This window comes from Aquarana catesbeiana, linkage group LG01 (genome assembly GCF_042186555.1).
Source record: "Aquarana catesbeiana isolate 2022-GZ linkage group LG01, ASM4218655v1, whole genome shotgun sequence".
NCBI lineage: Eukaryota > Metazoa > Chordata > Amphibia > Anura > Ranidae > Aquarana > Aquarana catesbeiana.
The window spans coordinates 89745184-89771652 of NC_133324.1; the positions used below are offsets into that span (position 1 = coordinate 89745184).

The 26469-nt window shown below is 42.9% G+C and overlaps 1 protein-coding gene across 4 annotated transcripts in view; it reads right to left on the reverse strand.

The window, feature by feature from the left end:
• The window catches only part of DAB2 (DAB adaptor protein 2), a 272840-nt gene that overhangs the window by 69804 nt on the left and 176567 nt on the right, over positions 1-26469 (reverse strand). For all 4 annotated transcript variants that reach the window (XM_073621614.1, XM_073621624.1, XM_073621634.1 and 1 more), the window contains 2 exons: positions 21875-21901; positions 21715-21768 (listed from right to left, as the gene is read on the reverse strand). In XM_073621614.1, coding sequence (XP_073477715.1) covers positions 21715-21768; positions 21875-21901 — 81 coding nt within the window. The remainder of the gene's footprint in view (positions 1-21714; positions 21769-21874; positions 21902-26469) is intronic.

The window sequence follows — 26469 nt, forward strand, 5'->3', positions numbered from 1 at the left end:
CAATGCTCCAATAAACTCTCTGAGCGGCATATTGTGCAGGGCGGGTGTGTGGAACCACTGGAGATCATCCACACTGTGCTCTGTGTGAGAGCAGCGGTCCGACCATCCAGTGTGCTGCCGACACAGGGAAGATCCTTACAATATTATGCAATAACACATAATAGAAAAAATGTCCATATACTTTAATTGTTATTCAGCCTGACCTACAAAGCCACAAAATAGCTGCCCCCTGCTGTGTACAAAAAACGGGGGACATATAGGAAACACACAAAAAGACAAATTTGCAGTTTCTGTATGTCATTTATTTGATTCAAATTATAATTGGAGAGAAAAAGTTGCATATTCTTTGTAAAGCACGTACTATACATTTGCTATGTTTTAGTCCGCGAGACTTACGAATGTTCCCCGTTAAGTACAAATGCAGTTGGACCTAATGATCTTAACATGCTGTTGACTAGGAATGTGAACACACAGAATTAACACAAACAAGTGTCTTTGTAAGCAACCTTCTAAAGGAAGATGAATAGTGGCCAAAATGAAAAATAAAACAGGTGAAGGTGAGACCTGAGATACACAAGAGTGTTTAGTGGAACAGTGACATAAAAGGAGGATAGTATATTTCAATATATACTATATTTAATCTGTATCTGATATTGTAGACATATGGGTTTTGTCAATTTGCAGATTATTTTTTATGTTGCTATGATAATGCAGTGCAGGTTTTTTTTTTTTACAAACAACAAAAATTAAAGTACCTCAAACAACTAATGAGGGGTCATATATTATTGTTGTTATTGCTGTAATCTGAGGAAAGCTAAATTGTGATTGGCTAATAAGGGTCACTGCATATTATTATTGTTTAAATCAGTGGTCTTCAAAGTGCGGCCTGCAGCCCTTTGCTTGAATTTATCCTGCCCTTGGGGCACTATTCCTCCTCCTGGCACTGGTGATGAGGTATAATTCTTCCCACTGACACCAATAATGGGGCACTATTCCTTGCACTGACACCACCAATGGGGCACTATTCCTTCCACTGATGCCAACAATGGGGCACTATTCCTTCCACTGATGCCAACAATGGGGAATAATTCCTCCCACTAATAAAAACAATTGAACACTATCCCCCGACTGATGCCAACGATGGGACACTATTCCTCCCACTAATACTAACGATGGGGCACTATTCCTTCCACTAATACCAACGATGGGGCACTATTCCTCCCACTAATACTAACAATGGGGCACTATTCCTTCCACTAATACCAACGATGGGGCACTATTCCTCCCACTAATACTAACAATGGGGCACTATTCCTTCCACTAATACCAACGATGGGGCACTATTCCTCCCACTAATACCAACGATGGGGCACTATTCCTCCCACTAATACTAACGATGGGGCACTATTCCTTCCACTAATACCAACGATGGGGCACTATTCCTTCCACTAATACCAACGATGGGGCACTATTCCTCCCACTAATACTAACGATGGGGCACTATTCCTTCCACTAATACCAACAATGGGGCACTATTCCTCCCACTAATACTAACTATGGAGCACTATTCCTCCCACTAATACTAACGATGGGGCACTATTACTTCCACTGACGCCAGCAATGGTGCACTACTCCTTCCACTGACGCCAACAATGGGGCATCATTCCTTGCACTGATACAAACAATGGAACACTATTCCTCCCGCTGATATCAACAAATGGGCACTATTTCTCCCACTGACAGCAATGACGGACAACTCTTCCTTCCGCTGACCCAACAATGTGACATAATTCCTCCCACTGATATATATGATGGAACACTATTGATCTTTTATTAAAAGAATCAAGCAACCAATTTTATACAAAAGTAAAAAACAAAACCATAGTACAAAACTTCAACAGAAATCCAAGGAATACACATTCATGTTCAGAATATATACAATATATACATAATCCACTACCAAAATTATTTACATAAAGCAGCAGAGAGGGCCTAAGAGGCACAACCCATCACCTATGTACGCAGCCATTTATCAAAAATTAATCCAAAAAAATAATAATCTAGGGTGATAAGAGACAGACAGCCACACCCGGGAAAGAGACTCCTGGCAGTCAGGGAGGCTTGAAACCCCTCCACGCCTTCAACCAAGCCCCCTGACTCCGCTTGTCTCTCTCAAGTACCCGAATCTTCTCCACCTCATGCAGAATGTCATACACCACCACCTGAACAGGAAGGATTTTACGCCGAATGCAGACCTGACACCGTGCGTTCCAAGTGAAATAACGGACTACTAGGCTAACTAGAAAAAGTGTATCTAAACAAAAAACCCCACCAGTATTGAATGCTCCGTACACCCACTCAGCATAACCCAGCCTGGAGAGGAAAGGGACACCGAGGGCCCGCCCCACCTGTTTGTACACCTCTATGTTAAAAGGGCAATGAAGCAGGAAATGGTCCATAGTCTCCTCCTCACCTGCACACTCCTCCCGAGGACAGCTACGATCCACCCCACTGCGGAATTTCAAATTGCCCCTAACATAGAGTCTCCCATGGAAGCACAACCAGGCCAGATCCCTGAATTTAGGGGGTACTCTGTCCAAATTAATAAGTCTCAACCCTGCCCTCAAAACTGGGCCTGGGCAATCCCTTAAGGCCAGTGGGTCATGAAAGACTTCGCTCAAGACTCGACTCATAAGGACTTTCCTCGGAACCGATCTGAGATCTTCAGCCGACAATCGCCACTGCCGTAGTAACTTCAGGCACGGAGCGACATAGGCTGGTAGCTGACCACGATGACCCCTGAGATTCTTCACTTGGCCACCTTCTTCCCAAAGTCGTAGAAAAGGCCTAAACCAAGATCTAAATATGCCTGCCCATCCAGGAGGTTCCACTGCAAGCATATTACCAATATTAAACTTGAGAAAAAGCAGTGAAAAGAAAAGAACTGGGTTGACCATACCTAAGCCACCCTCCCTCCTGGATAGATAGGTGACATTCCTCTTGATGGGGTTCAGTCTGTTCCCCCACAACATCTGGAAGAACACACTACTGACCCTAGCATAGAGAGACACTGGCAAGATGCAGACAAAGCTGACATACAAGAAGATCGGAATCAGGTAAGTCTTAATCAGATCAACCCTTTCCCTCATAGATAACTTCCATCTCTTCCAGCTGACCACCTTAGTATTGGCAATTTCCAGTCTGCCTTCCCAGTTTTTGAGGCCATAATCGCCAGGTCCAAATTCAATGCCTAAAATCTTAATTCTTTCCTGGGGCACTGGAAAGGTGTCCGGGAGATCAAACCCCTCACCTTCCTTTCCCATCCAGAAAACTTCACTCTTTTCCTGATTGATCTTGGAGCCTGATGCTTCAGAATACCGTGATGTCAGAGAGACCACCTCCTCTGCTTCATCCGCCCCAGTGACAATCACCGACACATCGTCCGCATAGGCAACAACCCTCAAAGGCGGCTCACCCGGAAGCCCCACTGGCACCCCACACAACATGCCGCTCTCTAGCCTCCTGATGAAGGGGTCGATTGCAAACACATAGAGCAGGGGACTCAGGGGACAACCCTGGCGCACCCCGGAGCCAACCTCAAAGGACTGCCCAACCCAACCATTAACAAGAGGAAAGCTCTCTGCCCCCTCATACAAGACTTTTAACCAATCGACAAAACCACCCGGCAGACCGTACTTACTAAGGAGCAACCACAGGTACTCATGGTTAACACGATCAAAAGCCTTTGCCTGATCCAATGTCAGCAAATACTTTCCCCAGCCTGCAGCCCTGCACCGCTCCAAGGCCTCCCGGACAGCTAAAACTGCTGTGAAGGTGCACCTACCCTGGACCGAACAGTGCTGATGGCGAGAAAGCAAAGACTCTGCTACTGACGATAGGCGCCAGAAAATGATCTTTGCCAGTATCTTTCTATCGACATTAAGAAGGCTGATGGGGCGCCAATTCTCAATCATCGAAGGATCTTTACCCTTTGAAAGAAGAATCACAGCTGAGTGCCTCATGGAAGAGGGAAGTACCCCCTCAGCAAGGCAACTGTTAAAAACCTCTACCAAATGTGGGGCCAGAATAGACTTAAAAGCTTTGTAAAACTCAGCCGTCAAGCCATCCGGTCCAGGTGACTTTTTGATGGCAAGCTGTTCAATTGCCCTTATCACCTCTTCAACTGTGATCTCCTCTGTCAAATTCATCAATGGGACATCTTCATCATTTAGACCTGGAGTAGAGTCCAAAAAGCTTTCCATCTTGTCACGGTCAAGCTCTTTCCTCCCAAGAAGGTCAGCATAAAAGGACCTCACGACCTCCAGAATCCCTGACCTGGACTTTGTCAAGGAACCTGTACTGTCCTTAAGGCCAACGACCGTTTTAACAGCTACACCTTGTTTGCAGTTCTGGTAAGGGTCAGGCGAGTGGTACTTCCCATAGTCCCTCTCCAGAACCAAAGAGGCATGTCGGTCATATTGACACTTCCTGAGAAGGAGTTTCACTTCGGAGATTGCCCCAGGATCTCCTCCTCTCGAGACAAGAATATCCAGCTTCCTCCGTAAACGTTGGTAGGTCATGTATTTATTAAACTGCTTTCTATTGGCTAGGCCCCTGAAGAATCCAGCAATCCTCTTTTTGGTCAGCTCCCACCACTCAGCCTTGCTGCTACAAAAGTCCAGGATGGTCACCTGTGCCTGAAAGAATTCCTCAAAGGATTGTCTAACATGTTCTTCCTTGAGTAGAGTCGAATTCAATCTCCAGATGCCCTTGCCCCTCTGAGGGGCGTCTGAAGCATTCAGGACCACAGGTAGCATACAGTGATCAGAGAACTCTACTGCCTGCACCACTGGGGGTGAGAAAGCAGAGGTCTCCTTCAAAAAAAACCTATCTATTCTACTCTGACTATTACCTCGATGAAAGGTGAACCCAGTGTCATCCGGGAGGTGCTTAATGTGCACATCCACAAGACCAGCATCCCTAACCATACTATTTAAAAAAACGCTATCATATCCCAGCCTGTCCTTGAAGTCCTTCCTGTCCTTGGGCCTAGTTACTGTATTAAAGTCACCTCCAAAGACCACTTGCCGGGATGTAAAAAGAAATGGCTTGATCCTTGTAAAAAGGCATTTCCTGTCCCACTTTGTGTGCGGTCCATAAACATTAATTAGGCGCAGGTCCTGCCCTCCCACAAGGACGTCTAAGACCATACATCTCCCAATCTCCACCTCAATAACCCGCCGGACAGTTACCATGCCGGTTTTAAACAACACCGCCACACCGCCGTAAGGCTCGGCCGCAAGAGACCAGTAAGATGGACCATACCTCCACTCTCTCTTGGCCATATGAATATCTGCCAAGGAGGTGAGCCTAGTCTCTTGCAAAAATAAAATTTCAGCATCTAATTGGCTGAACAAAAAGAAGGCCATAGAACGAGCTCTTACTGACTTAATGCTAGCGACATTTATTGTCACCACTTTTAACGGAGGGGGAACCGCCATTTGGGTTATTGGGTGGATTGCTTCTTAGCTCCCCTCTGCTGCTCATCACCAGAAGCCTCTCTCTTTCTTGAGGCCGCCTCAAACTCCATTTCGGAATCAGAACTTCGCTCCGAAGAAGCTCCAGATGAAGAGATATCCCAATTAGAGGACCTATACCGGTTGGAGACAGGCACTGGAGCCTGTTCTGTCCTCACCACCTGCTTCTTCCGCTTCCCAACCTTCCTTCTCTCCTCCAGGTACTGCAGGTCAGCTTCAGAGATGCCCTCATCTCTTACTTTTTTCTGTGAAGTCTTTACAGAAGACTTCTTTACAGAGGAAGAAGCAACCTTTTTAGTACATGTTACCACTCCTGGTGGGGGGGGTGCTCCCCTTGAGTCAGACTTAGGAGGGGTAGACTCCTGGGGGGGAACTGACTCGGGGGGCACAGACTTGGAAGGTTCTGACACATGAGGAGAGGGTACAGTAGGCTGGGGGGAGACAGATACAGAAGGAATACTTACAGACACATGAGGGGTGGCCACAGGAACTGGAGAGGGATCCTGAGCAGGACCAGGGGAGTCGGTCACCGCAGAGGAGGATGGTACACCAGGGGCCTCACCCTCCATCCTGTCCAACCTTGACATGTCATCAATTACCTCCTTCTCCATATTGTGCCAGGCTTCAGGACATCTGCTGTAGGGGTGGCCAAGGCGCAGGCACAGGTTGCACCTGATCATTTCGGTGCAGTCCTTAGCCATATGACCCTGACCCCGACACACTGAACATATCAAGGCTGAACAGGAGGAACTCAAATGCCCCTTTTCTCCACAGCGGTGACACAGCTTCGGCTGACCAGGGTAAAAAACAGTCATCCTATCCCTCCCTATAAAAGCTGAGGAGGGCAGGTGACGGACAACATTCCCATCCCTGGCCAACCTGACTGTAACTGACCAACCCCCAGTCCAGATGTTACGCTCATCAAGGATTTTATTGGGCTTGGTCAAAACCTCCCCATAGTTCCTTAACCAAACCTCTAGATCCCGGGCAGGGACACTCTCATTAGTGAGGATAATTGTGATTTTTTTTACTGTAGACCTCTGAGAAACTGCAACTGGGGCCAGACCTTCCCATTCAGGTCTTGACCTGCACCGAGCCTCATATCTCTCCCAGAACAGGTCAAGACCCTCTGGCCTGGTGAAGCTAACTGTATAATCCCGGCTCCCAGCTACATGTATAAAGGCATACAGATCATTTGCCCCAAAACCCATCTCCAAAATCAAATCCACCACTGCACGCCGTGCTGGAGGGATCGCACCACCTTCCCATTTCAGAATAACAACATTACGTCTGGGACCCCCAGCAGAAGCCAGAGACCCAAGACCAGATCCTGGGGTGCTCAAAGTGGTAGCCTGTAGGGGAAAACCCCGCTTGGGAGCAGAGCTACCAGGAGCAGAGCGTACCACCTGAGCAAAGGTAGGTTTATCAGGGCCAAGGCCCCACACTGAAGTCACATTAGTCTGTACATCATTATCAACTCTCTGAACTGAACTGAAAGAATCCATAGCAGGACGATTGTCCATCACACTGATACTGGGGTGATTGTTATCAGTCACACAAACATTCACATTCCCATCAGGAATAATCACAGTTTCTGCTGCAATACCAGCTGTCTCCTGAAGCTGTGCTATAGAGTCCTCAGCAGCTGTGGGGCAAACAGCTTTGGACTCAGCTAAAGGGGGGTTAATGGGCTCTGCTGACACCTGTGGTTCTTCTACAGAAATGACATTTTTTAAAAGTAACTCTTGCTGCATTGCAGCATCAGCAGGCACAACATTGCTGCACACAGGATCAGCAGCCTGATTGTCATTAGGCACATTGTCGGTGTTGAAAGGCACAAAAACAGTCTTATCCACAACATGGGACTTGGCAGTCTTTACCTTATCAGGTACATCATCCGTAATGTCCTCCTCATTAAACATTAACTGATTCCTCCGCATAGGAGACTCCATTACCTGGATGGCCCTGAGCATGCCTCCTGAGTCCTGGGAAGGCATGGGGCTGCTTACCTCTCCCTGAGGGGGCAGGGGGTCAGAACTGGGGGTCTCCTCCTCCACCTCCATCTTTGTCATCCTTCCAAACCTCCTGTCATTTCCAAACTTCTCCTTAAATGGCCCATCTCTGCCTTCCATCATGGCCACAATGGTCTCCTGATGGTCCACACGGACTTTGGCCAACTGGATCTCCGGATCCATGGATCCACGCTTCTGGCTGTGTAAGCCCTCCCGCTGCCTTCGCAGACGCTTCAGCTCCGCTCGTAGCTTGTAAAGCTTATCCCTCTCCCTATTTAGGACCTTAATCCCGGCCACCACTCGCTCCCGAATGGCTTCGGAACCTTCATCCCCACCAGGGGTAGAGAGATCAGCTTGTACAGGGGCAGGCATGTCACCCGACGGCCCAGGAGATGGCTGTGAGCTTCCAGCAGGAGAGGCCCTGCTGGCCTCCATGGCTTCCCCAGAAAGGGGCCAGGAGAGCTGGGATAGATTTCCTCACCAGTCCCCTCTCACACGGATCTGCAGCAGCTCCAGAGAGACAGCCTCCTCCTGACACACCTGTGCTCCAATGATGGGTGGGGCACTATTCCTTCCACTGACACCAACGATGGGCCACTACTCCTCACACTAATACAAATGATGGGGCACTATTCTGACCACAAGCACTATGTATTTTTTCTTTTTACTCCCACTGACCACCAAGCCCGAGGCATTGTTTACTCCTACTGAGGCTGGGGTATTTTCTACTCCCACTGGCAAGAGTCTGGCCCCCCAAAAGTCTGAATGACAGTAAACTGGCCCTTTGGAAAATTTGCTTTAAATAATAACATTTCACAAATGTCTGATTGGCCTGAACATTTGCATACAGCTCTGTCCGGTCTTTTGGGAATCCTAAAATGAAGGAATGAGGCAAGTCTTCTCAGACCAGACAAAACTGCTTCCATTCACGAAAAAAAAAAAAAAATTGGCATCTACACCAATTTTTGTAAAGGTTCTCATTTATCCAGGTCATAATATACACGATATTGTCAAAAGTATTGGGACATCTGCCTTTACACACACATGAACTTTAATCGCATCCTAGTCTTAGTCCGTAGGGTTCAGTATTGAGTTGGCCCACCCTTTGCCGCTATAACAGCTTCAACTCTTCTGGGAAGGCTGTCCACAAGGTTTAGGAGTGTGTCTATGGGAATGTATGATCATTCTTCCAGAAGTGCATTTGTGAGGTCAGGCACTGATGTGGACGAGAAAGCCTGGCTCACAATCTCCACTCTAATTCATCCCAAAGGTCAGGACTCTGTGCAGGCCAGTCAAGTTGCTCCACCCCAAACTCCATGTCTTTATGGCCCTTGCTTTGTGCACTTGTCCAAATAATTTGGTAGAGGGGGGATTATTGTGTGTGATTGTTTTTCAGGGGTTGGGCTCGGCCCCTTAGTTCCAGTGAAGGGAACTCTCAAGGCATCAGCATACCAAGACATTTTGGACAATTTTATGCTCCCAAATTTGTGGGAACAGTTTGGAGATGGCTTCGTCCTGTTCCAACATGACTGCGCACCAGTGCACAAAGCAAGGTCCATAAAGACATGGGTGAGCGAGTTTGGGGTGGAGAAACTTGACTGGCCTCAACCCGATAGAGAACCTTTGGGATAAATTAGAAGAGAGACTGCGAGCCAGGCCTTCTCTCCAACATCAGTGCCTGACCTCACAAATGCGCTTTTGGAAGAATGGTCAAACATTCCCATAGACACACTCCTAAACCTTGTGGACAGCCTTCCCAGAAGAGTTGAAACTGTTATAGCTGCAAAGGGTGGGCCAACTCAATATTGAACCCTACGGATTAAGACTGGGATGCCATTAAAGTTCATGTGCATGTAAAGGCAGGTGTCCCAATACTTTTGACAATATAATGTATCTTGTAGTAGTAAGTCACATTTAACTGGACTTGTATAATGTTATAGACATTTATCCAAACCACTTCTTCAGTTCTAATGAATGTTCAGGAAAATACTCCAGAATTTATTCCACACAGGTAGCACCGACACCTTGATCCAGGTAGCACAAAACAAGGAGACTGGATAAAGGTGTTAGCACTCCATATTTGCTGGAGTTTTTTCTTGACGCTCATTGAAATTGAAGAAGTGGCTTAGATATGCGTCTATACATAAAAACATAAGTGCTCTGAGATGATCTTGAGACCGTTGCCAGTGACAGGATTGCTAACGTGACATGGCCCCTAGTCCAGTGTGGCTAGTCTATGATGTATGTTTCATTACCTATGTCTAGATATTGTCCTCATTTAATATAAAAACAAGAGTTGGTAAGTGTCTTGGTCTGATACATTTGCTGTTTCTACAATGCTTTTCAGGCCTTCAAATGGGATGTCCCCCCTTTCTAAACCATCCATCTCCAGTGAATTCTCCATAGGTATACAGGTAAAACTTGTAGACACAATTAGATTGACTGAAATGCCAACATGATAAGACCAGGTCAGGATGAGCCAGGATCTCCTCATGCATGTCCTGCACTGCAACACAGTTGACCAAACCCTAGCCTACGCCACCTAACATGAAACACATATTTTAGGTAGCACATGCTCTTTAAAAAAAGCTTGTACATTTACCCATATAATGAAGTCCACAAAAGCTTCTCCTTTGAGAACTTTCTCTTTATTAAGGTTGCACAAAGTACTACAACCTGTGGATTGACATGCTTCCAACCTTAATTCTAGAGTGGTTAGGTCAGGTCTTTATTACTACCTGTGTCCCCGTTGGGAAGATCTGTCCTTACTACTTGTTTTGGGGACCACTGTCATTAAAAAGAGATAGTAAAAGTGAATCCAAAATTATACGGTTGTCAGTAGAGCAGGATTATGTCAAATAAGAGCCGTCAGAAGTTTAATTTTCCTCTTTTGGGGAGATTTTCACTTACAGCTCACTCTTGTGTTACTAAGGTAAGTCCTGCTCTTGAGGTTCTCTAGCTTGTCAGGGAAGATTGCCTTCGGGAATAAATTTGAATTTACAGTTATGTCACTATTGCACTGCACACAATTACACTTACCGACACATAGCTGCAGCCTTAACAAGCTTTGTTTTTGGTCTGACAAGGGAAGGAGAGATGAGAATTTAGTAAAAAGAGGAGGACAATAGTGCCAAAGAAACATTGAAGTGAACCTGTTAAGTTTAATACAGGTGCTGACATTGTCAATGAGTTTTTAAAGGTGCAGGTTCCTTATGTGTCATCCTAGGATCCAAATCCCAGTTCCACTACTTCTACACAGGATCTGCATCTTATATAGCAGAAGTGTGTACAGCAAGCCCTCAACGCATTTTCAGAGCCTTCAGCCAGCTTTAAAGTGGTTGTAAACCCTTTTGTGTGATATTTACCTATAGGTAAGCCTAGAATAAGGAAATATCTCCGTGCGTCTTTTAGGAGATATTTCACTTGAAGTGCACCGATGTCATGACCACCATGCCGTTTCTTCCCTCAGCGTGTGTCCTGACTGATGGCTCCCACGCACATTGTCACGCGACTCCGGCCAGTCACAGAGCCAGAGTCCATGGCCCCAGAAGGAAGAGGGGCAAAAATTGACATGGTCAGGGGACAGCATGGGCTTCGTTTGCAGGTAAGTGTCGTATAATGGGCTAGTATGCAATGCATACTAGCCCATTATGTTTTTAATTTGCAGGCCTTTACTTCCTCTTTAATGATTTGGGGTTGATTTACTAAAGGCAAAAAGGCTGTTTACTTTGCAAGGGAACTTGCTCCAGAGCTTAGTGAATGTTGTGAAATTTCATTTTGCAAAATGTGCCCAATCACGTGCAATGAAAAAAGAAAACAGCATTTTTGCTTGTACATATTTGGATAACGGAAGTCAACAGAGCTTCACCACATTAACTAAGCTTGAGGGCAAATTCTCGTACAAAATGCAGCTTCCCTTGCAAAGGAAATAGGCTTGCTTACAAAGCTAAGAGGCAAATTCCCCTGCAAAATGCATCTTCCCTTGCACAGTGAATAGCCTCATTTACTAAACTCAAGGGCAAATTCCCCTGCAAAATGCAAGTTCCCTTTGCAAAGCGAACAGCCTATTAGTAAAGCAAATTTTAGCTCCAGTTTGGAGATGTTGTATACACAGACCTTAATGGGAACACATGCTGTCACTTTAATGAAACTTTAATAAGCATCACACTACTTGAAACTAAGACCCCTTAGGCCCCTTTCACACGGGACGGATCCGTGTTGATCCGCCCCGTGTTTATCCGCTGCTCAGCGGGGATCGCTCCGCTTTCCCCAGCTGAGCAGGCAGATGACAGGGCGGGACCCGCACACTGTGCAGGGACCGCCCTGTCAGATCTCCGCTCTCCCCTATGGGGGATCGGAGGAACACGGACCGTCTGTCCGTGTTCCTCCGATCCGCTCTGCAGACGGATAGAAAAATAGGATTTTCTTCCGTCCGCAGAATCGGACGAGAGCGGAGGCGGACAACATCGGGTGTCAGCGGATGTACATCCGCTGACACCCGCTATCCCATAGGGATGCATGTATGTCCGTATTTCATCCAAAAACGGATGGATGAAATACGGACATACGGTCCGCACGTGTGAAAGGGGCCTTACACATTTACTAAAACCATGTAGTACAAGGGCCTGCCTGATTGAAAACAAATTGAAACTCTTAAAGCGGAATTCCCTTCCGGTGTCACATTTCTGCGGATATCTATGCCATATCCGGCGCTTTAATTAAAGCCTACAAAAGACTGCCAGCAACTTGTTTAAAGCAACAGCCAGCACTCCCTGAGCCCACGTTCACATTGGGCCGACTTGGCATGCGATTTGACATGCCAAATTGCATGCCAAATGGGAGCCTATTTCCGGCAATGGCACAGTCTGAATCGGTGCATTGCCGACTTTGCGGCGCCACACCGATTCCCAAAAGTAGTTCCTGCATTACTTTTGGCAACTTCGGGGCAATTTCTATAGACATCTGTGCATGAACCCACACAGATGTCTGTCAGATCACCCCCAAACTCGCACTAATATGCTGGTTTGAAATCGCCCTCAGTGTGAACGAGGGCTTAGGCTTCATTCACACTTCAGCGTTTTGAACTGCAGGCAGATTTGTCACGATTCTGCCTGCGTTTTCAAAACGTCCAGGTGTGAATGACAAATCGCAGAATGCACATTCGAGATACCATTAATTTGAATGGCACCTAAAATTGTGGTGTGGTTCTGCCACGCTGTTTGCACAATAAATCACGCTGCAATCACGGCAAACCTCATCGCGCTAAGCTTGTTGCCCAAAAAAAGAACAGGAGCGTCTTTTGGGCGAAAATGCTTCATGCGATGCGGTTTGCTGCAATTGTAACGCAATGAATCGCATGATAATTGCGGCAGGACCGCACCGACATTTTAGGTTCCATTCAAATAAATGGCATCTCAAATGGCCGTTCTGCGATTTGTCATTCACACCTGGGCATTTTAAAATCACGGCAAAACAGCTGTAGGCTGCAATAGGCTGAATGCAGCCTAAGATCTGTGTTTGACACCCTGTAAACTGAAACTGAAGGTTGCTTTACAAGATTCGACAAGCCTGCTCAAAGCTTCTTGAAAGATTTGCAAATGCTTGCTATACCCACTGCTCTAATACAAACTGAAACCTGTGTGCACAAGGACTCCGAGTCACTGTCATGAAACAAGCATACAGCCAGTAATGTCTGAAAAGTCAGGAATCCCATCCTGCATTCTTGTTCCATATCAGTGACTCACTTGTTAGGTCATAAACAAGATGCCAACACAGGAACACGCACCTTTAAAAAAAAAAAGTCAGCTGTGACAGCACCTATATTGTAGTCCTCGCAAACGACCCACATCATTTTGGATGGAGAATGAAGAGTTAGTTACTTGTAACTAGTCCTTAAAGAAATAAAAAATTATATAGGACTTGCAACCCTTCTTACTCCATCTAAAACTAGATTTTAAAATGGGTTTCTGGAGGAGATAGCCTTTAAAGAGGATATCCATTTTATGATTTTTTTTTTTTTTTTAAATAAATGTACTGATTTAGGCCACGCAGGCAAGATATATAGGCCTATTTTTCTCCAAAATCTATTCACATATTGCACTAAAATACCCCCCCCCCCCAACCTGGTTAAAAAAGCATAAAGTGGTTGCAAATCTCTAAAATAAAAAATAAACAAAGCATATCCTTCTATAATGTGTACTATCCTACTATCTGCATGGAGATGCTTTTAGGGTAGAGTCAGTATGCTGACCACATCCCACTACCTACAAGTATGGACTAGTGCTAAGGGTCACTGTGGCTACTGAAAGGCTTGACTGCCTTCCCAAAGCCAAACACACCACAGTGCCTGTTCCAGCATGGTGGAAATGCTCTCTTAATTATACACTATCTCCACCAGTTCATAAAGATCTCCCTTAATCCTCCTGCAACATGGTCCACATTGTCCTAATAGAAAAAGTGCTCATTAATGCCATGCACTTTCTTAACACAATTATACATGTTGCATCCCTGATGAAGCCTCACTATGAAGCAAAATATGTTGGGTTAAGAAATTTTTTTTGCTTTTTATTTTTATTTTTTTTTATTAATGAGCACTTTTTCTTAGGGGCAAGGAAAGAAATTACTAATTATAAGCTGCAGAGGTACAGGAGTACATAAAAAATATGTAAGACTTCAACGGGGCTTTAAAGTGTTACGAAATCCAGGACCCTGCATTCACTATATCTGGTCTCCCACAGTGCACAGAACCTATTTTAGTAAATATAAACTGCTAAATACCTTTTCTCATCAGCAGTATATAGCAGTCTTGTGATTATCAGTATCCGGCCAAGCACTGGTTAAAGCTTGTAGAAGGAGTTTTCATTCTCCTCTGACTATCATATGATGCTGCATGACCCCTGACTTTCTGCCTGGACAGTGCTGATTGGCCCTGTGCTGATCACATGCACCCTCCCTCAAGAAAAAAAAAAAAAAAAACTCTCTAGCAATACACACCAAACTTAGCATGTGCAGAGTGCCTCCAATGCTCTGTTCTATCAGCAGCTGGATTAGGGACAGTAAAAGAAGGGGAGGACCAGAGAAGACAGGATCAAACAGCCTTTTTACAGAATGAGGATGATTAACCCCTTAGGTTTCACAGTGAGTATAACCAGCATGCTTTACTGCATATACAGACTGATTTTACTGTTGTGGGTTTAGTAACACTTTAAGGTTACATGTTAATAGATTTTATAAAATCTTTATTCTACAAACAAACATTTCAGTTTCATAGCTTGCTGGGCTTTCTAACAAAAAAGCACAACATTAACTATGTGCTTTTTTGCTGCCATTGTATAACTGAGTAAAAGCCTTCAGAAACATTACGTAACAGGAAACCATCTAAGTTGCAGTGACAGATAATAGCAGACATTGCAGCCTTAGGGGCCTATTGTGGGGAATGCAGGATGGCTGCTTATGTTTCCTGCTTATATAGCTACTGTCTGTAGTATTACCCCTACCTTAGCCTTCCTATAATCACACAATGTAACTGTTTGTGTTAAGTGAAGCACTGCAGATTATACGTTTATAGCAGCCTTAAAGTGTTACTAAACGTACAACAGTAAAATCAGTCTGTATTAGGGTTGCCACCTCATCCCTTTAAACCCGAACACATATGAATTACGCAGGTTCTGTGGCTGATTAACCACTAGCTGCCCGCCCACTGTCATATGACGGCGGGACGAGGCAGCTGTTGTTCTGGGCGGACGTCATATGACGTGATCGCCCTCCCGAACCACTAGGGGGCGCGCGCGCGCCGCGCAGCTCGGGACCCAATGCGCGTGCCTGGTGTCCGCGATGTCCGCCGGGCACCCACGATTGCCGGGTAACAGAGCAGGACCGTGGATCTGTGTGTGTAAACACACAGATCCATGTCCTGTCAGAGGATAGGAGACCGATGGTGTGTCCCTTGTACATAGGGCCACCGATCGGTCACCTCCCCTAGTCAGTCCCCTTCCCCACAGTTAGAATCACCTCCCTAGGACACACATTAACCCCTCCATCACCCCCTAGTGTTAACCCCTTCCCTGCCAGTCACATTTACACAGTAATCAATGCATTTTTATAGCACGGATCGCTGTATAAATGTGAACGGTCCCAAAAATGTGTCAAAAGTGTCCGATATGTCCGCCGCAATATTGCAGTCACAATAAAAATCGCAAATCGCCGCCATTACTAGTAAAAAAAAAATAATAATAAAAATGCTATAAATCTATCCCCTATTTTGTAGACGCTATAACTTTTGCCCAAACCAATCAATATACGCTTATTGCGATTTTTTTTTACCAAAAATATGTAGAAGAATACTTATCGGCCTAAACTGAGGAAAACATTTTTGAATAAAAAAAAAATTGGATATTATAGCAAAAAGTACAAAATATTGTGTTTTTTCAAACTTGTCCCTCTTTTGTTTATAGCGCAATAAATAAAAACCGCAGAGGTGATCAAATACCACCAAAAGAAAGCTCTATTTGTGGGGAGAAAATGATAAAAATTTCATTAGTGTGCAGTATTGCATGACCGCGCAATTGTCATTCAAAGTGCGACAGCGCTGAAAGCTGAAAAATTACTTGGGCAGGAGGGGGGTGAAAGTGCCCTGTATTGAGGTTGTTAAGGTGGTAAATAAACTCACTTGCTGCCTTATCTGCATTAAATTAGCCTCAGAACCTGTGTAATTCATATGTGTTCGGGTTTAAAGGGATGAGATGGCAACCCTAGTCTGTATATGCAGTAAAGCATGCTTGTTATACTCAGTGTGGAACCTAAGGGGTTAATTCTCTGCATTGTATAAAAAGGCTAATACAATAATTGAATACCCTTCGCTAAAAATGATATAGATTGTACTGTATACTAAAACTATGTAAAATTAATCAAATTAATATAACTAATAAATGGATATGATATACACACAAAACCAATTTAAAGTGCCTCGTGCATAACTGTGTTTAAAACCATAAACATAAACAAATAACATATAGAAAAAAAAGTGCTCCTGTGCAATATATAGTGTCCAAATAGGTCGTGAATGACCATGCTTAATATAAACAACACTGCAGGGGATATGTGATTCAAATCATAAGCTCATGTGCATATAAATCGCAATCAAATCGCATCCAACTGCGTCTCCAGTAACGTGATATATTAATTTGATTCATTTTACATAGTTTTAGTATACACTACAATCTATATAATTTTTAGCGCAGCGTATTCAATTAATGTATTTATCTTTGCACGATATATGTGACATGTTCAACGCTAGCAGCTTTTAGATAATTTATTGATCTTTCACGGTACATGTGACAGGCTTAATACCATTAGTCTGGGTTATTTAAACCACTTTAAACATCTAGACCAGGGATCCTCCAACTACGACCCTCCAGCTGTTGTGGAACTACGTGTCCCATGAGGCATTGTAAAACTCTGACATTCACAGACATGACTAGGCATGATGGGAATTGTAGTTTCTGAACAACTGGAGTGCCATAGTTTGAAGACCCCTGATCTAGACAGTGGTGGCTCGCAGGATTTCTTTCTATTTTTGTGTAAAAAGGCTGTTTGATCCTGGCTTCTCTGATCCTACCCTTCTTCCACAGTCCCCAATCCATCTGTACAGAGCCTTGGAGGCACTCTGCACATGCTAAGTTTGGTGTGTATTGCCAGAGTTTGTTTTTTTTGTTTTTTTCCTTGGGAGAGTGCATGCGTTTAGCACAGGGCCAATCAGCTATGTCCAGACAGAGGGCCAGGGGTCACGCAGCCTCATAGGACAGTCAGACGAGAATGCAAACTCCTCCTACAAGCTTTAACCAGACACTGATAGAGGTCATAAGACTGCTATATACTGCTGATGAGAAAAGGTATTTAGCAGTTTATAGTTACTAAAATAATTGCATTTCCATGTTCTGTGTACTGTGGGAGACCAGATAAAGTGAATGCAGGGTCCTGGGTTTAGTAATACTTTAAACCATACACACACTGCTCTGCTGGGAGAGGGGGACAAGGTCTGTCCCTCCTGTCACTTATTCAGCAATATGTGTAAAATTGCTCTCTCCTGCTCTATCATACAGCATAACTGACAAAAGAGTGGAGAACAATGATGCTGCAGCATGGTGCTCATCTGCTTGCTGCAAATGGTAATTCATTAAAATAAATATGCATATAATAGTCCATATTTGGCCAATTAAAAGGAAATACATTATTTTTTTTACTACTGAACACACACATACAGTATATACATTATAGATACAGTATATATATATATTTATATATATATATATATATATATATATATATATATATATATATATATATATATATATATCCTTAAAAAGGAATCCCCTTTAATGGCACAGGTTCAAAAGAGGAAAAGGAAGGCTGTTAGTACAGAGAGAAAAACATAAGAGACAAGAATCAGTACCAAAGATTTTTATCAGGAATGACTCCGATTATGGTTTGGGATCTGTTATCTATAGTTCAGACATCATACATGTATTCTAACCACCAGTCCTATTCAAATACACTTAGTAAGCTTGCAATGAGATGTTACATTCAGTAGCAGGACAGGATAGGTGCTATAGCAGTAATAGAGCATGACAAGTTTATCTGTGCCTTTTGTGAATTTTGCTTTCCTAGAATGTTCATGGGTAACCAGCATTTCATCTTTGTATCCTTGCAAATTCCTAAAATAAATGCGTTTCTGAATTCAATCATGTCAATGGAATTCCTCTCAAAATAGTACATACCTAGATTCTTATTGAGCTTCTAGGATTGTATTACAGATGTGTAAAACATTGTATTGTATGAATGAGCAAAGTAATTCTAACTAAAGCTCATATAAGTCATATGATGGGCCCCTTTCACATACTGGTTACTATAATATGGTTTACCTGACATCAAACAATCTGATCGATCAACTATGACAACTGCAGAAAAAGTGCAGCTGCTACCTTCATCAACCAGTTAGATTTCATTTTTCTCTATCTGCAAAATGAACCGAGAAATCTAATTGGTTGCCGTAGACAATTTGCACTAGTTCTATTTTCTCTATTATTTATAATTCATCCAAATTCTGGAATATTTAATAGTGTGACAGTGCAAAGAGCAACAATGATATGCAAATAAGATTGCAATTCCAATTTTCATTAATTCAAAGCAATCAGAAATGTAATTATGGATAGGTTGGAGTGGTTTATTACATTTCACAGATTGCACTTAATAATGTCAATCTGCATGCAGTTAACAGCTAACAAACTACCAGTAAGACTGAAAATAAAGGTCTAGGGGTGTCCGCACGTGTACTGAGCTTACAATGCCACTCCAGGGGCTCTGAAAATTCAAGGTGTTTGCTGATATATACAGTGACTTCAGATCCTGAAATTACTCACTACTAGTCCATAGCTTTTATAGGTGACCTTGCTGACCAATAGACAAGTCTGGAACGTGGGAAGGCATGGGCCAAAATATGACTTCATAAGTGACACTATATGGTCAAACCTCTGTGAACTTCTGACCATAATACTTGCTAAACATGCCCTTTCCACCAATTTACATAATTCTGGTGTTTTCAGGGAAGACTACTCTTAATGCTACAGCATACTGTTGTAGAATCTCATATTAGCCAATGTGTTTCAAATTATATATATTGATTTGCATATATTTTATTGATTATTATTATTATTATTATTATTATATAGTAGTGGTTTTATCAATATTATTATTCAATAAGTAAAGCAACAATTATTAATCTTTAATAATGTGACAACGGTCTACATTCAGCCTTGAGGCAAGCTTGGGAAATGGGAAAGGCCCATTAATCTTCCACCGTGACAGTATACCTTAGCACCAAGCCAGGTACATAAAGAAATGGTTTAAAGAGTTTGGTGTAGAAGAAATCAAATAGCCTGCACAGACCCGTTGCCTCAACCCTGCTGAATGCCTTTGGTATGAATTGGAATGTGAATTGTGAGTCAGGTCCTCTCATCCAACATCAGTACCTGACACATTTTCTTCTAGCTGAATGGGGACAATCCACACAGACATGCTTCAAAATCCTGTGGAAAACCTTCCCAGAAATGTGGAGGCTGTCATAGCTGTGATGGGGAGAGGGGCAACTCCATATTAATGTCCGTGGTTTTGGAATGGGATGTCCAAGAAGCAAATATAGGTGTGATGGTCAGGTGTCCACAGCCTGTTAGCAATACAGTGTATTTGCATAATCGAGAACCCTAGGTTTTGGAACTTCTGGAGTGAACTACAAGCTGCACTACAAGCTGTCTGCTTTTCAGTCTTCATGGTAGTTTACCCGTTTTATTCTTATTATGCAAGGCCTGCATATACTGTATGTGGGTGCCACCACCCCCTGATGTGAAAATGCTGCATTATGCAAAGCAAAACATACTCACCTTACTGCTGGGTCCCAATTCTTGAGAACGGATGCTACAGCACTGCATAGAAGTGTGTTCTCATTTGATTTGGAATCCTTTTCCAGGATCCCTCTAGAAGACCCACTGATGGTACTTTGTCTAGGTGAGTCCACCAGAGGCTTGAGAGTAAGGTCATTTTTTTTTCCTAAAGTATTTTCTTTCTATGATGCAGAGTTTTGACAGCAGATGGTGAGGGGCAGCCACATAAGTGAATTTTAATTCAAGGTCCACTTTAGTGTAGGTTCCCTTTTAAACCAACTTGAGAAGACAGTATAATATTTGATTTGATTATCATTAAACAAAAAAATATTTGCAGCTCTTCATAAATGTCTTTGAGAGAAAGGCCAGGTATATCAACCAACATAGAAATGACATTAGAATGGATCATGGTCTGAATGGTAAAACGTTAGCCTTGCCACCTCATCCCTTTAAAACCAAACACATTAATTACACAGGTTCTTTGGCTGATTAAGGTGTTAATTAAACTCGCTTAGTGCCTTATCTGCATTCAATTAGCCTCAGAACTTGTGTAATTAATATGTGTTCGGTTTTAAAGGGATGAGGCGGCAACCCTTTAAAAAAGTTTTTTTTTTCCTTAAAGCACCAATGCCACTCGATCATACCACTAATGGTTGTAAAACTTCCCCATTTAGCTTAGTTTATTTGTGAAAAGCCCATATTTTCAGGCATGTTTGATAAAGTCCTGTTTCACACAGGCTTCATCTTGTATAAGAGCAGCGTGAACAGCAAGCTTTGAATATTTGGAGAGCTTTCGGCAAGCTTTTAAAGTACCATTCAGCTCCAGTTTGTAAATGTTGAGCACAGATCCTAATAGGAGTCTTGATTGCCACTTTAAACAAGCTGCTAGCGCAGGGTTTCTCAACCTGGGTTCCATGGAACCCTGGGGTTCCTCAAGAGGTTGCTAGGAGGTTCCTTGAGCAAAGAGCAATTTCTGCCTCTCAGATATGTTCCCCACCTATACCATTGATCTTTTTAGCTATCTATAAGGAGGTAATTCCTCCCAGTGAGGAACATTCTTCCCATTGTCCATCACACTAATGTATCATGAGTTGTAGATGTAGACATTTTTAGCAGGGGTTCTCTGAGACCAGAAAGTTATTTTAAGGGTTCCTCTGTGTTGAAAAGGTTGAGAAAGGCTGTGCTAGCGGCTTTGGCTGTACTTCTCCTTTAAAGTGGCAATCAGCATTCCTATTAGGATCTATGTTCAACATTTACAAACTGGAGCTGAATGGAGCTTTAAAAGCTTCAATAAAGCTTGCTGAAAGCTCTGCAAATGCTTTACCAAAGCTTTTTGTTTGCACTGCTCTTATACAAGCTGAAGCCCGTGTCCAACAGGCCTAACTGTTTTGCTCGTAGGCCAACATTATCTATAACCTCCTGTTCATACATCACAAACAAGTAGATGTTCAAAAGCCTACATCCAAAAGTATTTGGCGATGGCCTTTGTGATGGCTAGCTCCTCCTTTCAGGCTTGTTCACGTTGCCATGCACTAGGCAACACATGTTGCACTTGACTTTGAGGATCCAGTTGAATAAATTGCAAGTGAACACTACTCCATATCATCCAAATCAAAATTCAGACCATCATTATGTATCTTTCTTTTAATACAGATATTTCAAAAAAGAAGTGCGTGTCAACGTATATATAGTAGGATGTAAGTAAAAAAAAAAGACTACATCTTTACTTACTAGTTTGATGTTCTGGACTTCCTCACTAATACTGAGTAGGGCATCATTTCCATTCTAAATAAAATAATAATAATACCAACATCATCAACATTGCGACATAATATATTTGGACTTTATGTTTGTACTTAAAAGCTAAAGCAAAAAAATGCTGTATCCTTACCTCAACTGGCTGACTGCTTTCATCATGCTGAAAAACAAAATACATTCAAATTCAATTTATTAGTATTTAACATTGGCATAATTATATGTAAGCAATTATAAAAAAAATTAAGTATGATCTATATTTTTTTAAATAATTCCAAAAATCAATGAAAGTGGTTTGGTTTTTACATTGCCACCATCCCTCAATTTAATATGCATGCAAATATATTGATTCCTATGGGACTTTGCAGACAATTATATACAATCATCCACATACTTCTGTGGATTATGGTATATGATAGCCTACAAAGTCCCATGGGAATCTATATATTTTATGTACTATATATACTGTATTAATGAATTCATGATGTATATATGGCATGGTAAAAGTCCTATGGTGGCACAGCATTGGTCCTCAGTATTGTATTTTTTGTGCTGTTTTTTTTTTCCAATCCGAAGAATGGGAAGACTTTATTGACTTTCTTGGATAAGAAGTTTTGTGGATTACATAGAACACTGTCCAAAACTAAATTACATATAGACAAGAACATAATAAGTACTTGTAAACCGAGTTATAAGCAAACTGTGATTGGGAAATGACATAGCATTCACCATATTACCAAGGGATGGAGACATGGTTGCGTATAGACAACACTGAAATGATAGGTTAGTTGGAGTCAGCAAACACACTACCCACAAGTATAACAAACAATACAAGGGCTTAGCACTGTGCTACTTAGGAGTATATACTAAGGACATTACAGTAATATTATCATGAACAAATTCAGTATTCCTGTGTGGGTCCTCAGTGCTCATACTAGGACGCAGGAACAAAATTTTGTCTTTGTCCCCAATAAAACACCATCAAAAAGTTAGAGCATAGTTTCCCTCAAGGCAAGCTTTGCCCTCTATGTACAGTAATTGCTCTCTATGCTGTTTTCTTGAATAACCTATAACAGTTCTATGTGTGACCAGTAGAGGGAGACAATCCATTCTGCAAGTATTGGCTTCAACATGGGAATCTAGCATCAAACTATATTACCGAAGAACTCTAGGCAACAGCTAAACACACAGATTGTGCTATTGCAGACGGAGACCTAAAAATGCCATGTTTTTGGCATCCAGGCATTTTCTTTTAAACTTTATTATTATTATTTATTACTGTCCTAAATGCAGTCCATTGCATTTAAAACATATAATGATTTATTAAAGTGGTTCTAAAGGTAGAAGGTTTGTTTAACCTTCTTCATGCAGCTGTCCCCCCCCCTATACTTACCTAAGCCTGATCTGGATGCAGCCCTGTGCACAAGAGCAGTAGCTCTCTCTGTTCTTTCCCTTCCTTATTAGCTCAGAGAAAGCCGTTGGAGCCATTGGCTCTCGCTGCTGTCAGTCACAGCCAGTAACAAGGGAGCAAAGGGGTGGAGCCGAGCCCCTCTGTGTGTCTATGAACACAGAACAGGAGCGAGCCTGCACAAGTGCCCCCATAGCAAGTGGGGCACTTCGCGGGGGGGGGGGGGGGGGGGGGGAGTAGCCAGAAGCTCTGGTAGGGGACCTGAGAAGAGGAGAATCGGGCCTGCTCTGTGCAAAACCATTTCACAGAGCAGGAAAGTATAACGTGTTGGTTATTTAAAAAAAAAATACAAATTTATCCCTTGCAATCATTTTAGTGAATGCAGAACTGAATTAGTTTGTATATTTTACACAAATTAACATACATTTTATTGATTTTAATTTCAAACAGATCGTGGCAAGCTATAAAAACACCCAAATGTAAACGTTTTTCAAAAGTACAATCTGTGGGGTCATCATCTGCACCATTTTTCGATTACTTAGCATGTTACTGACCTAGGACATGGATATAGGTTGGGAGAATAGCATACAAATGCGTGAGAACAGCATTACAGGAGAGAGCAGAGAGAGAAAAAAATGTCCTTCCTGTGCATATACTGTGAGTATACAAAGCACATACTGTATAAACACACAGGCGCTAGTATATCACTGCAGCGCCATCTATAGTTTGGAGTGCATAGTACATGCTTTTGCACTTTGAACAGAAGTCAGCAAAAAGCCAGCGAACTTGGGCTCCAGTCGCCATTTTGGGTGAGCCTCTGAGACCAGATTACACCGATGGCTTCCACATGGTCTAAGCGGTGTATCAGTGGGCTTTCACAAGCTAGTCACCTTAGTTTATAGGGATCTTAGCAATTCATTATTCTTCATTACAATCTTTACACCAGGAAAAGGCTGTTGAGAGCTCTGGCCCAGCATAAGGTCAGGCACAGTGTAGAGCGTGCTGTATAACTTGTTTTAACTGCTATTGATTTACATGACTGTAAAAGTCAGTGAGCTCTACCTTAGCTATCTACATGTGTTACTGAATTTCCCTGTGCTTAATTACAGTGAGCAGTTTTACGGTCACTGTAAAAAAAGACTGTCAATAAGATACAGCTGTAATTAAAATGAATGGAGATGTTTCCTACATATATAACGCAAGTTAACAAAAAAACACATCAAGCTCCACTGGTTTTCTTCTCTCAATGTGTTAATTAGCACTTGGGAAGTGTCCCGGCCTTTTTTCTCCAAGCATAACAAATCAGCCTGCTAATAAGCTGAGGAGAAAGGGCAGATCAACATAAATTTCGGTTTGCTTTAAGGATAAGTCCATTTTCCAATAACTAAGGACCAATTGGCCCTCCTTACCCTCCTCGTCTAAAGTATACAACATAGATCTCAAATTAGACATTCTTTTGCTTCTTAGCTTTGCAGCTCACAGCGGGCAGAGTTGTGCTCTACTGAGAGGCGGCTGGTTGTAAAGTGTTGTCTATATTCCCCTCGCACACGTTCCCGGAAACGAGGTTTATCGATAGTGGGTCCCGTAGCGACTACCAGCTGGTTACTGGAAACTTCAAAGATAAATGCACATATTCGCCAGCACACCAAGGATCCTCAAATATCGTCCAAAGGTTTTTATTGCAGAAAGATCACATGACAAGAGCAAGTGCAATATTTCGGAGCCACGCAGGACCCCTTCCTCAGGCATGTGATGACGAAGCCTGACAAAGAGATCCTGCGTGGCTCCGAAACGTTGCACTTGCTCTTGTCTTGTGATCTCTCTGCAATAAAAACCTTCGGACGATATTTGAGGATCCTTGGTGTGCTGGCGAATATGTGCATTTATTTGGTGGTAAAGTATGGAGCAGGATATGGTTGTAAAAAAATGATATAAAAGGGAACTGTGATCATTTTACACTTCTCTATGGCTCATTTATGCATTAAAGCATATTTAACCGCTTGCCGACCACCGCACACAAATGTACGTCGGCAGAATGGCACAAGCAGGCAAATGGGCGTATCTGTACGTCCCTTTGAATTTGCCGCCTATCGGGCGCGCACGTGCCGCACGCCGCAGGAGCGTGCCCGCGGGTCCCGGGTACTCAATTTTCGCCGGCAGCTTGCAATTGCGGTGAGGAGGAGCAAACCGGGGAGATGCCTTTGTAAAAAAAAGCATTTCCCTATCCTGCCTAGCAACATGACAGAGATCCACTGCTCCCTGTCATCGGGAGCAGTGATCGCTGTCATGTCCTAGGTAGCCCATCCCCCCCACAGTTAAAACACCTCCCTAGGACACACTTAACGCCTTGATCGCCCCCTAGTGTTTAACCCCTTCCCTGCCAGTGTCATTTACACAGTAATCAGTGCATTTTTATGGCACTGATCGCTGTATAAATGACAATGGGCCCAAAATAGTGTCAAAAGTGTCCAATGTGTCTGCCATAATTTGGCATTCGCGATAAAAAATCGCAGATCGCCGCCATTACTAATGAAAAAAAAAAATAATAAAAATGCCATAAATCTATCCCCTATTTTGTAGACGCTATAACTTTTGCGCAAACCAATCAATATATGATTTTTGCAATTTTTTCTTTATCAAAAATATGTAGAAGAATACATATCGGCCTAAACTGAGAAAGAAATTAGTTTTTTTATATATTTTTTTGGAATAAATATAGCAAAAGGTAAAAAATATTGCGTTTTTTTTCAAAATTGTCACTCTTTTTTTGTTGATAGTGCAAAAAATAAAAACCGCAGAGGTGATCAAATACCACCAAAAGAAAGCTCTGTTTGTGGGGAAAAAAGGACGTCAATTTTGTTTGGGCACAACGTCACACGACCGCACGATTGTCAGCTAAAGCGACACAGTGCCAAATCGCAAAAAATGCTCTGGCAGGAAGGGGGTAAAATCTTCCGGGGCTGAAGTGGTTAAACTTCTCAAAGTTTAACCACAGTTCCTGTGTCTTAAGACATTTACAGCAAAATGGACCTACCACAGTCACACACCCTATAGCCAATTTCAATAGAGGGTAGATCACTTAAAAGAACTTTTGCCAAATGTCTATGGACACCCATCAATCACACCTATATGAGCTTATTTATTTATTACAGGTACACTTATATAGCGCTGTCAATTTACACAGCACTTTACATATTTATTATGCAGTCACATCAATCCCTGACAGGAGCCAATTAACCTACCAGCATGTCTTTGGTGTGTGGAAGGAAACTGGAGTAACCGGAGGAAACCCACACAGAGAGAATGCAAATGGTTGGGATTCG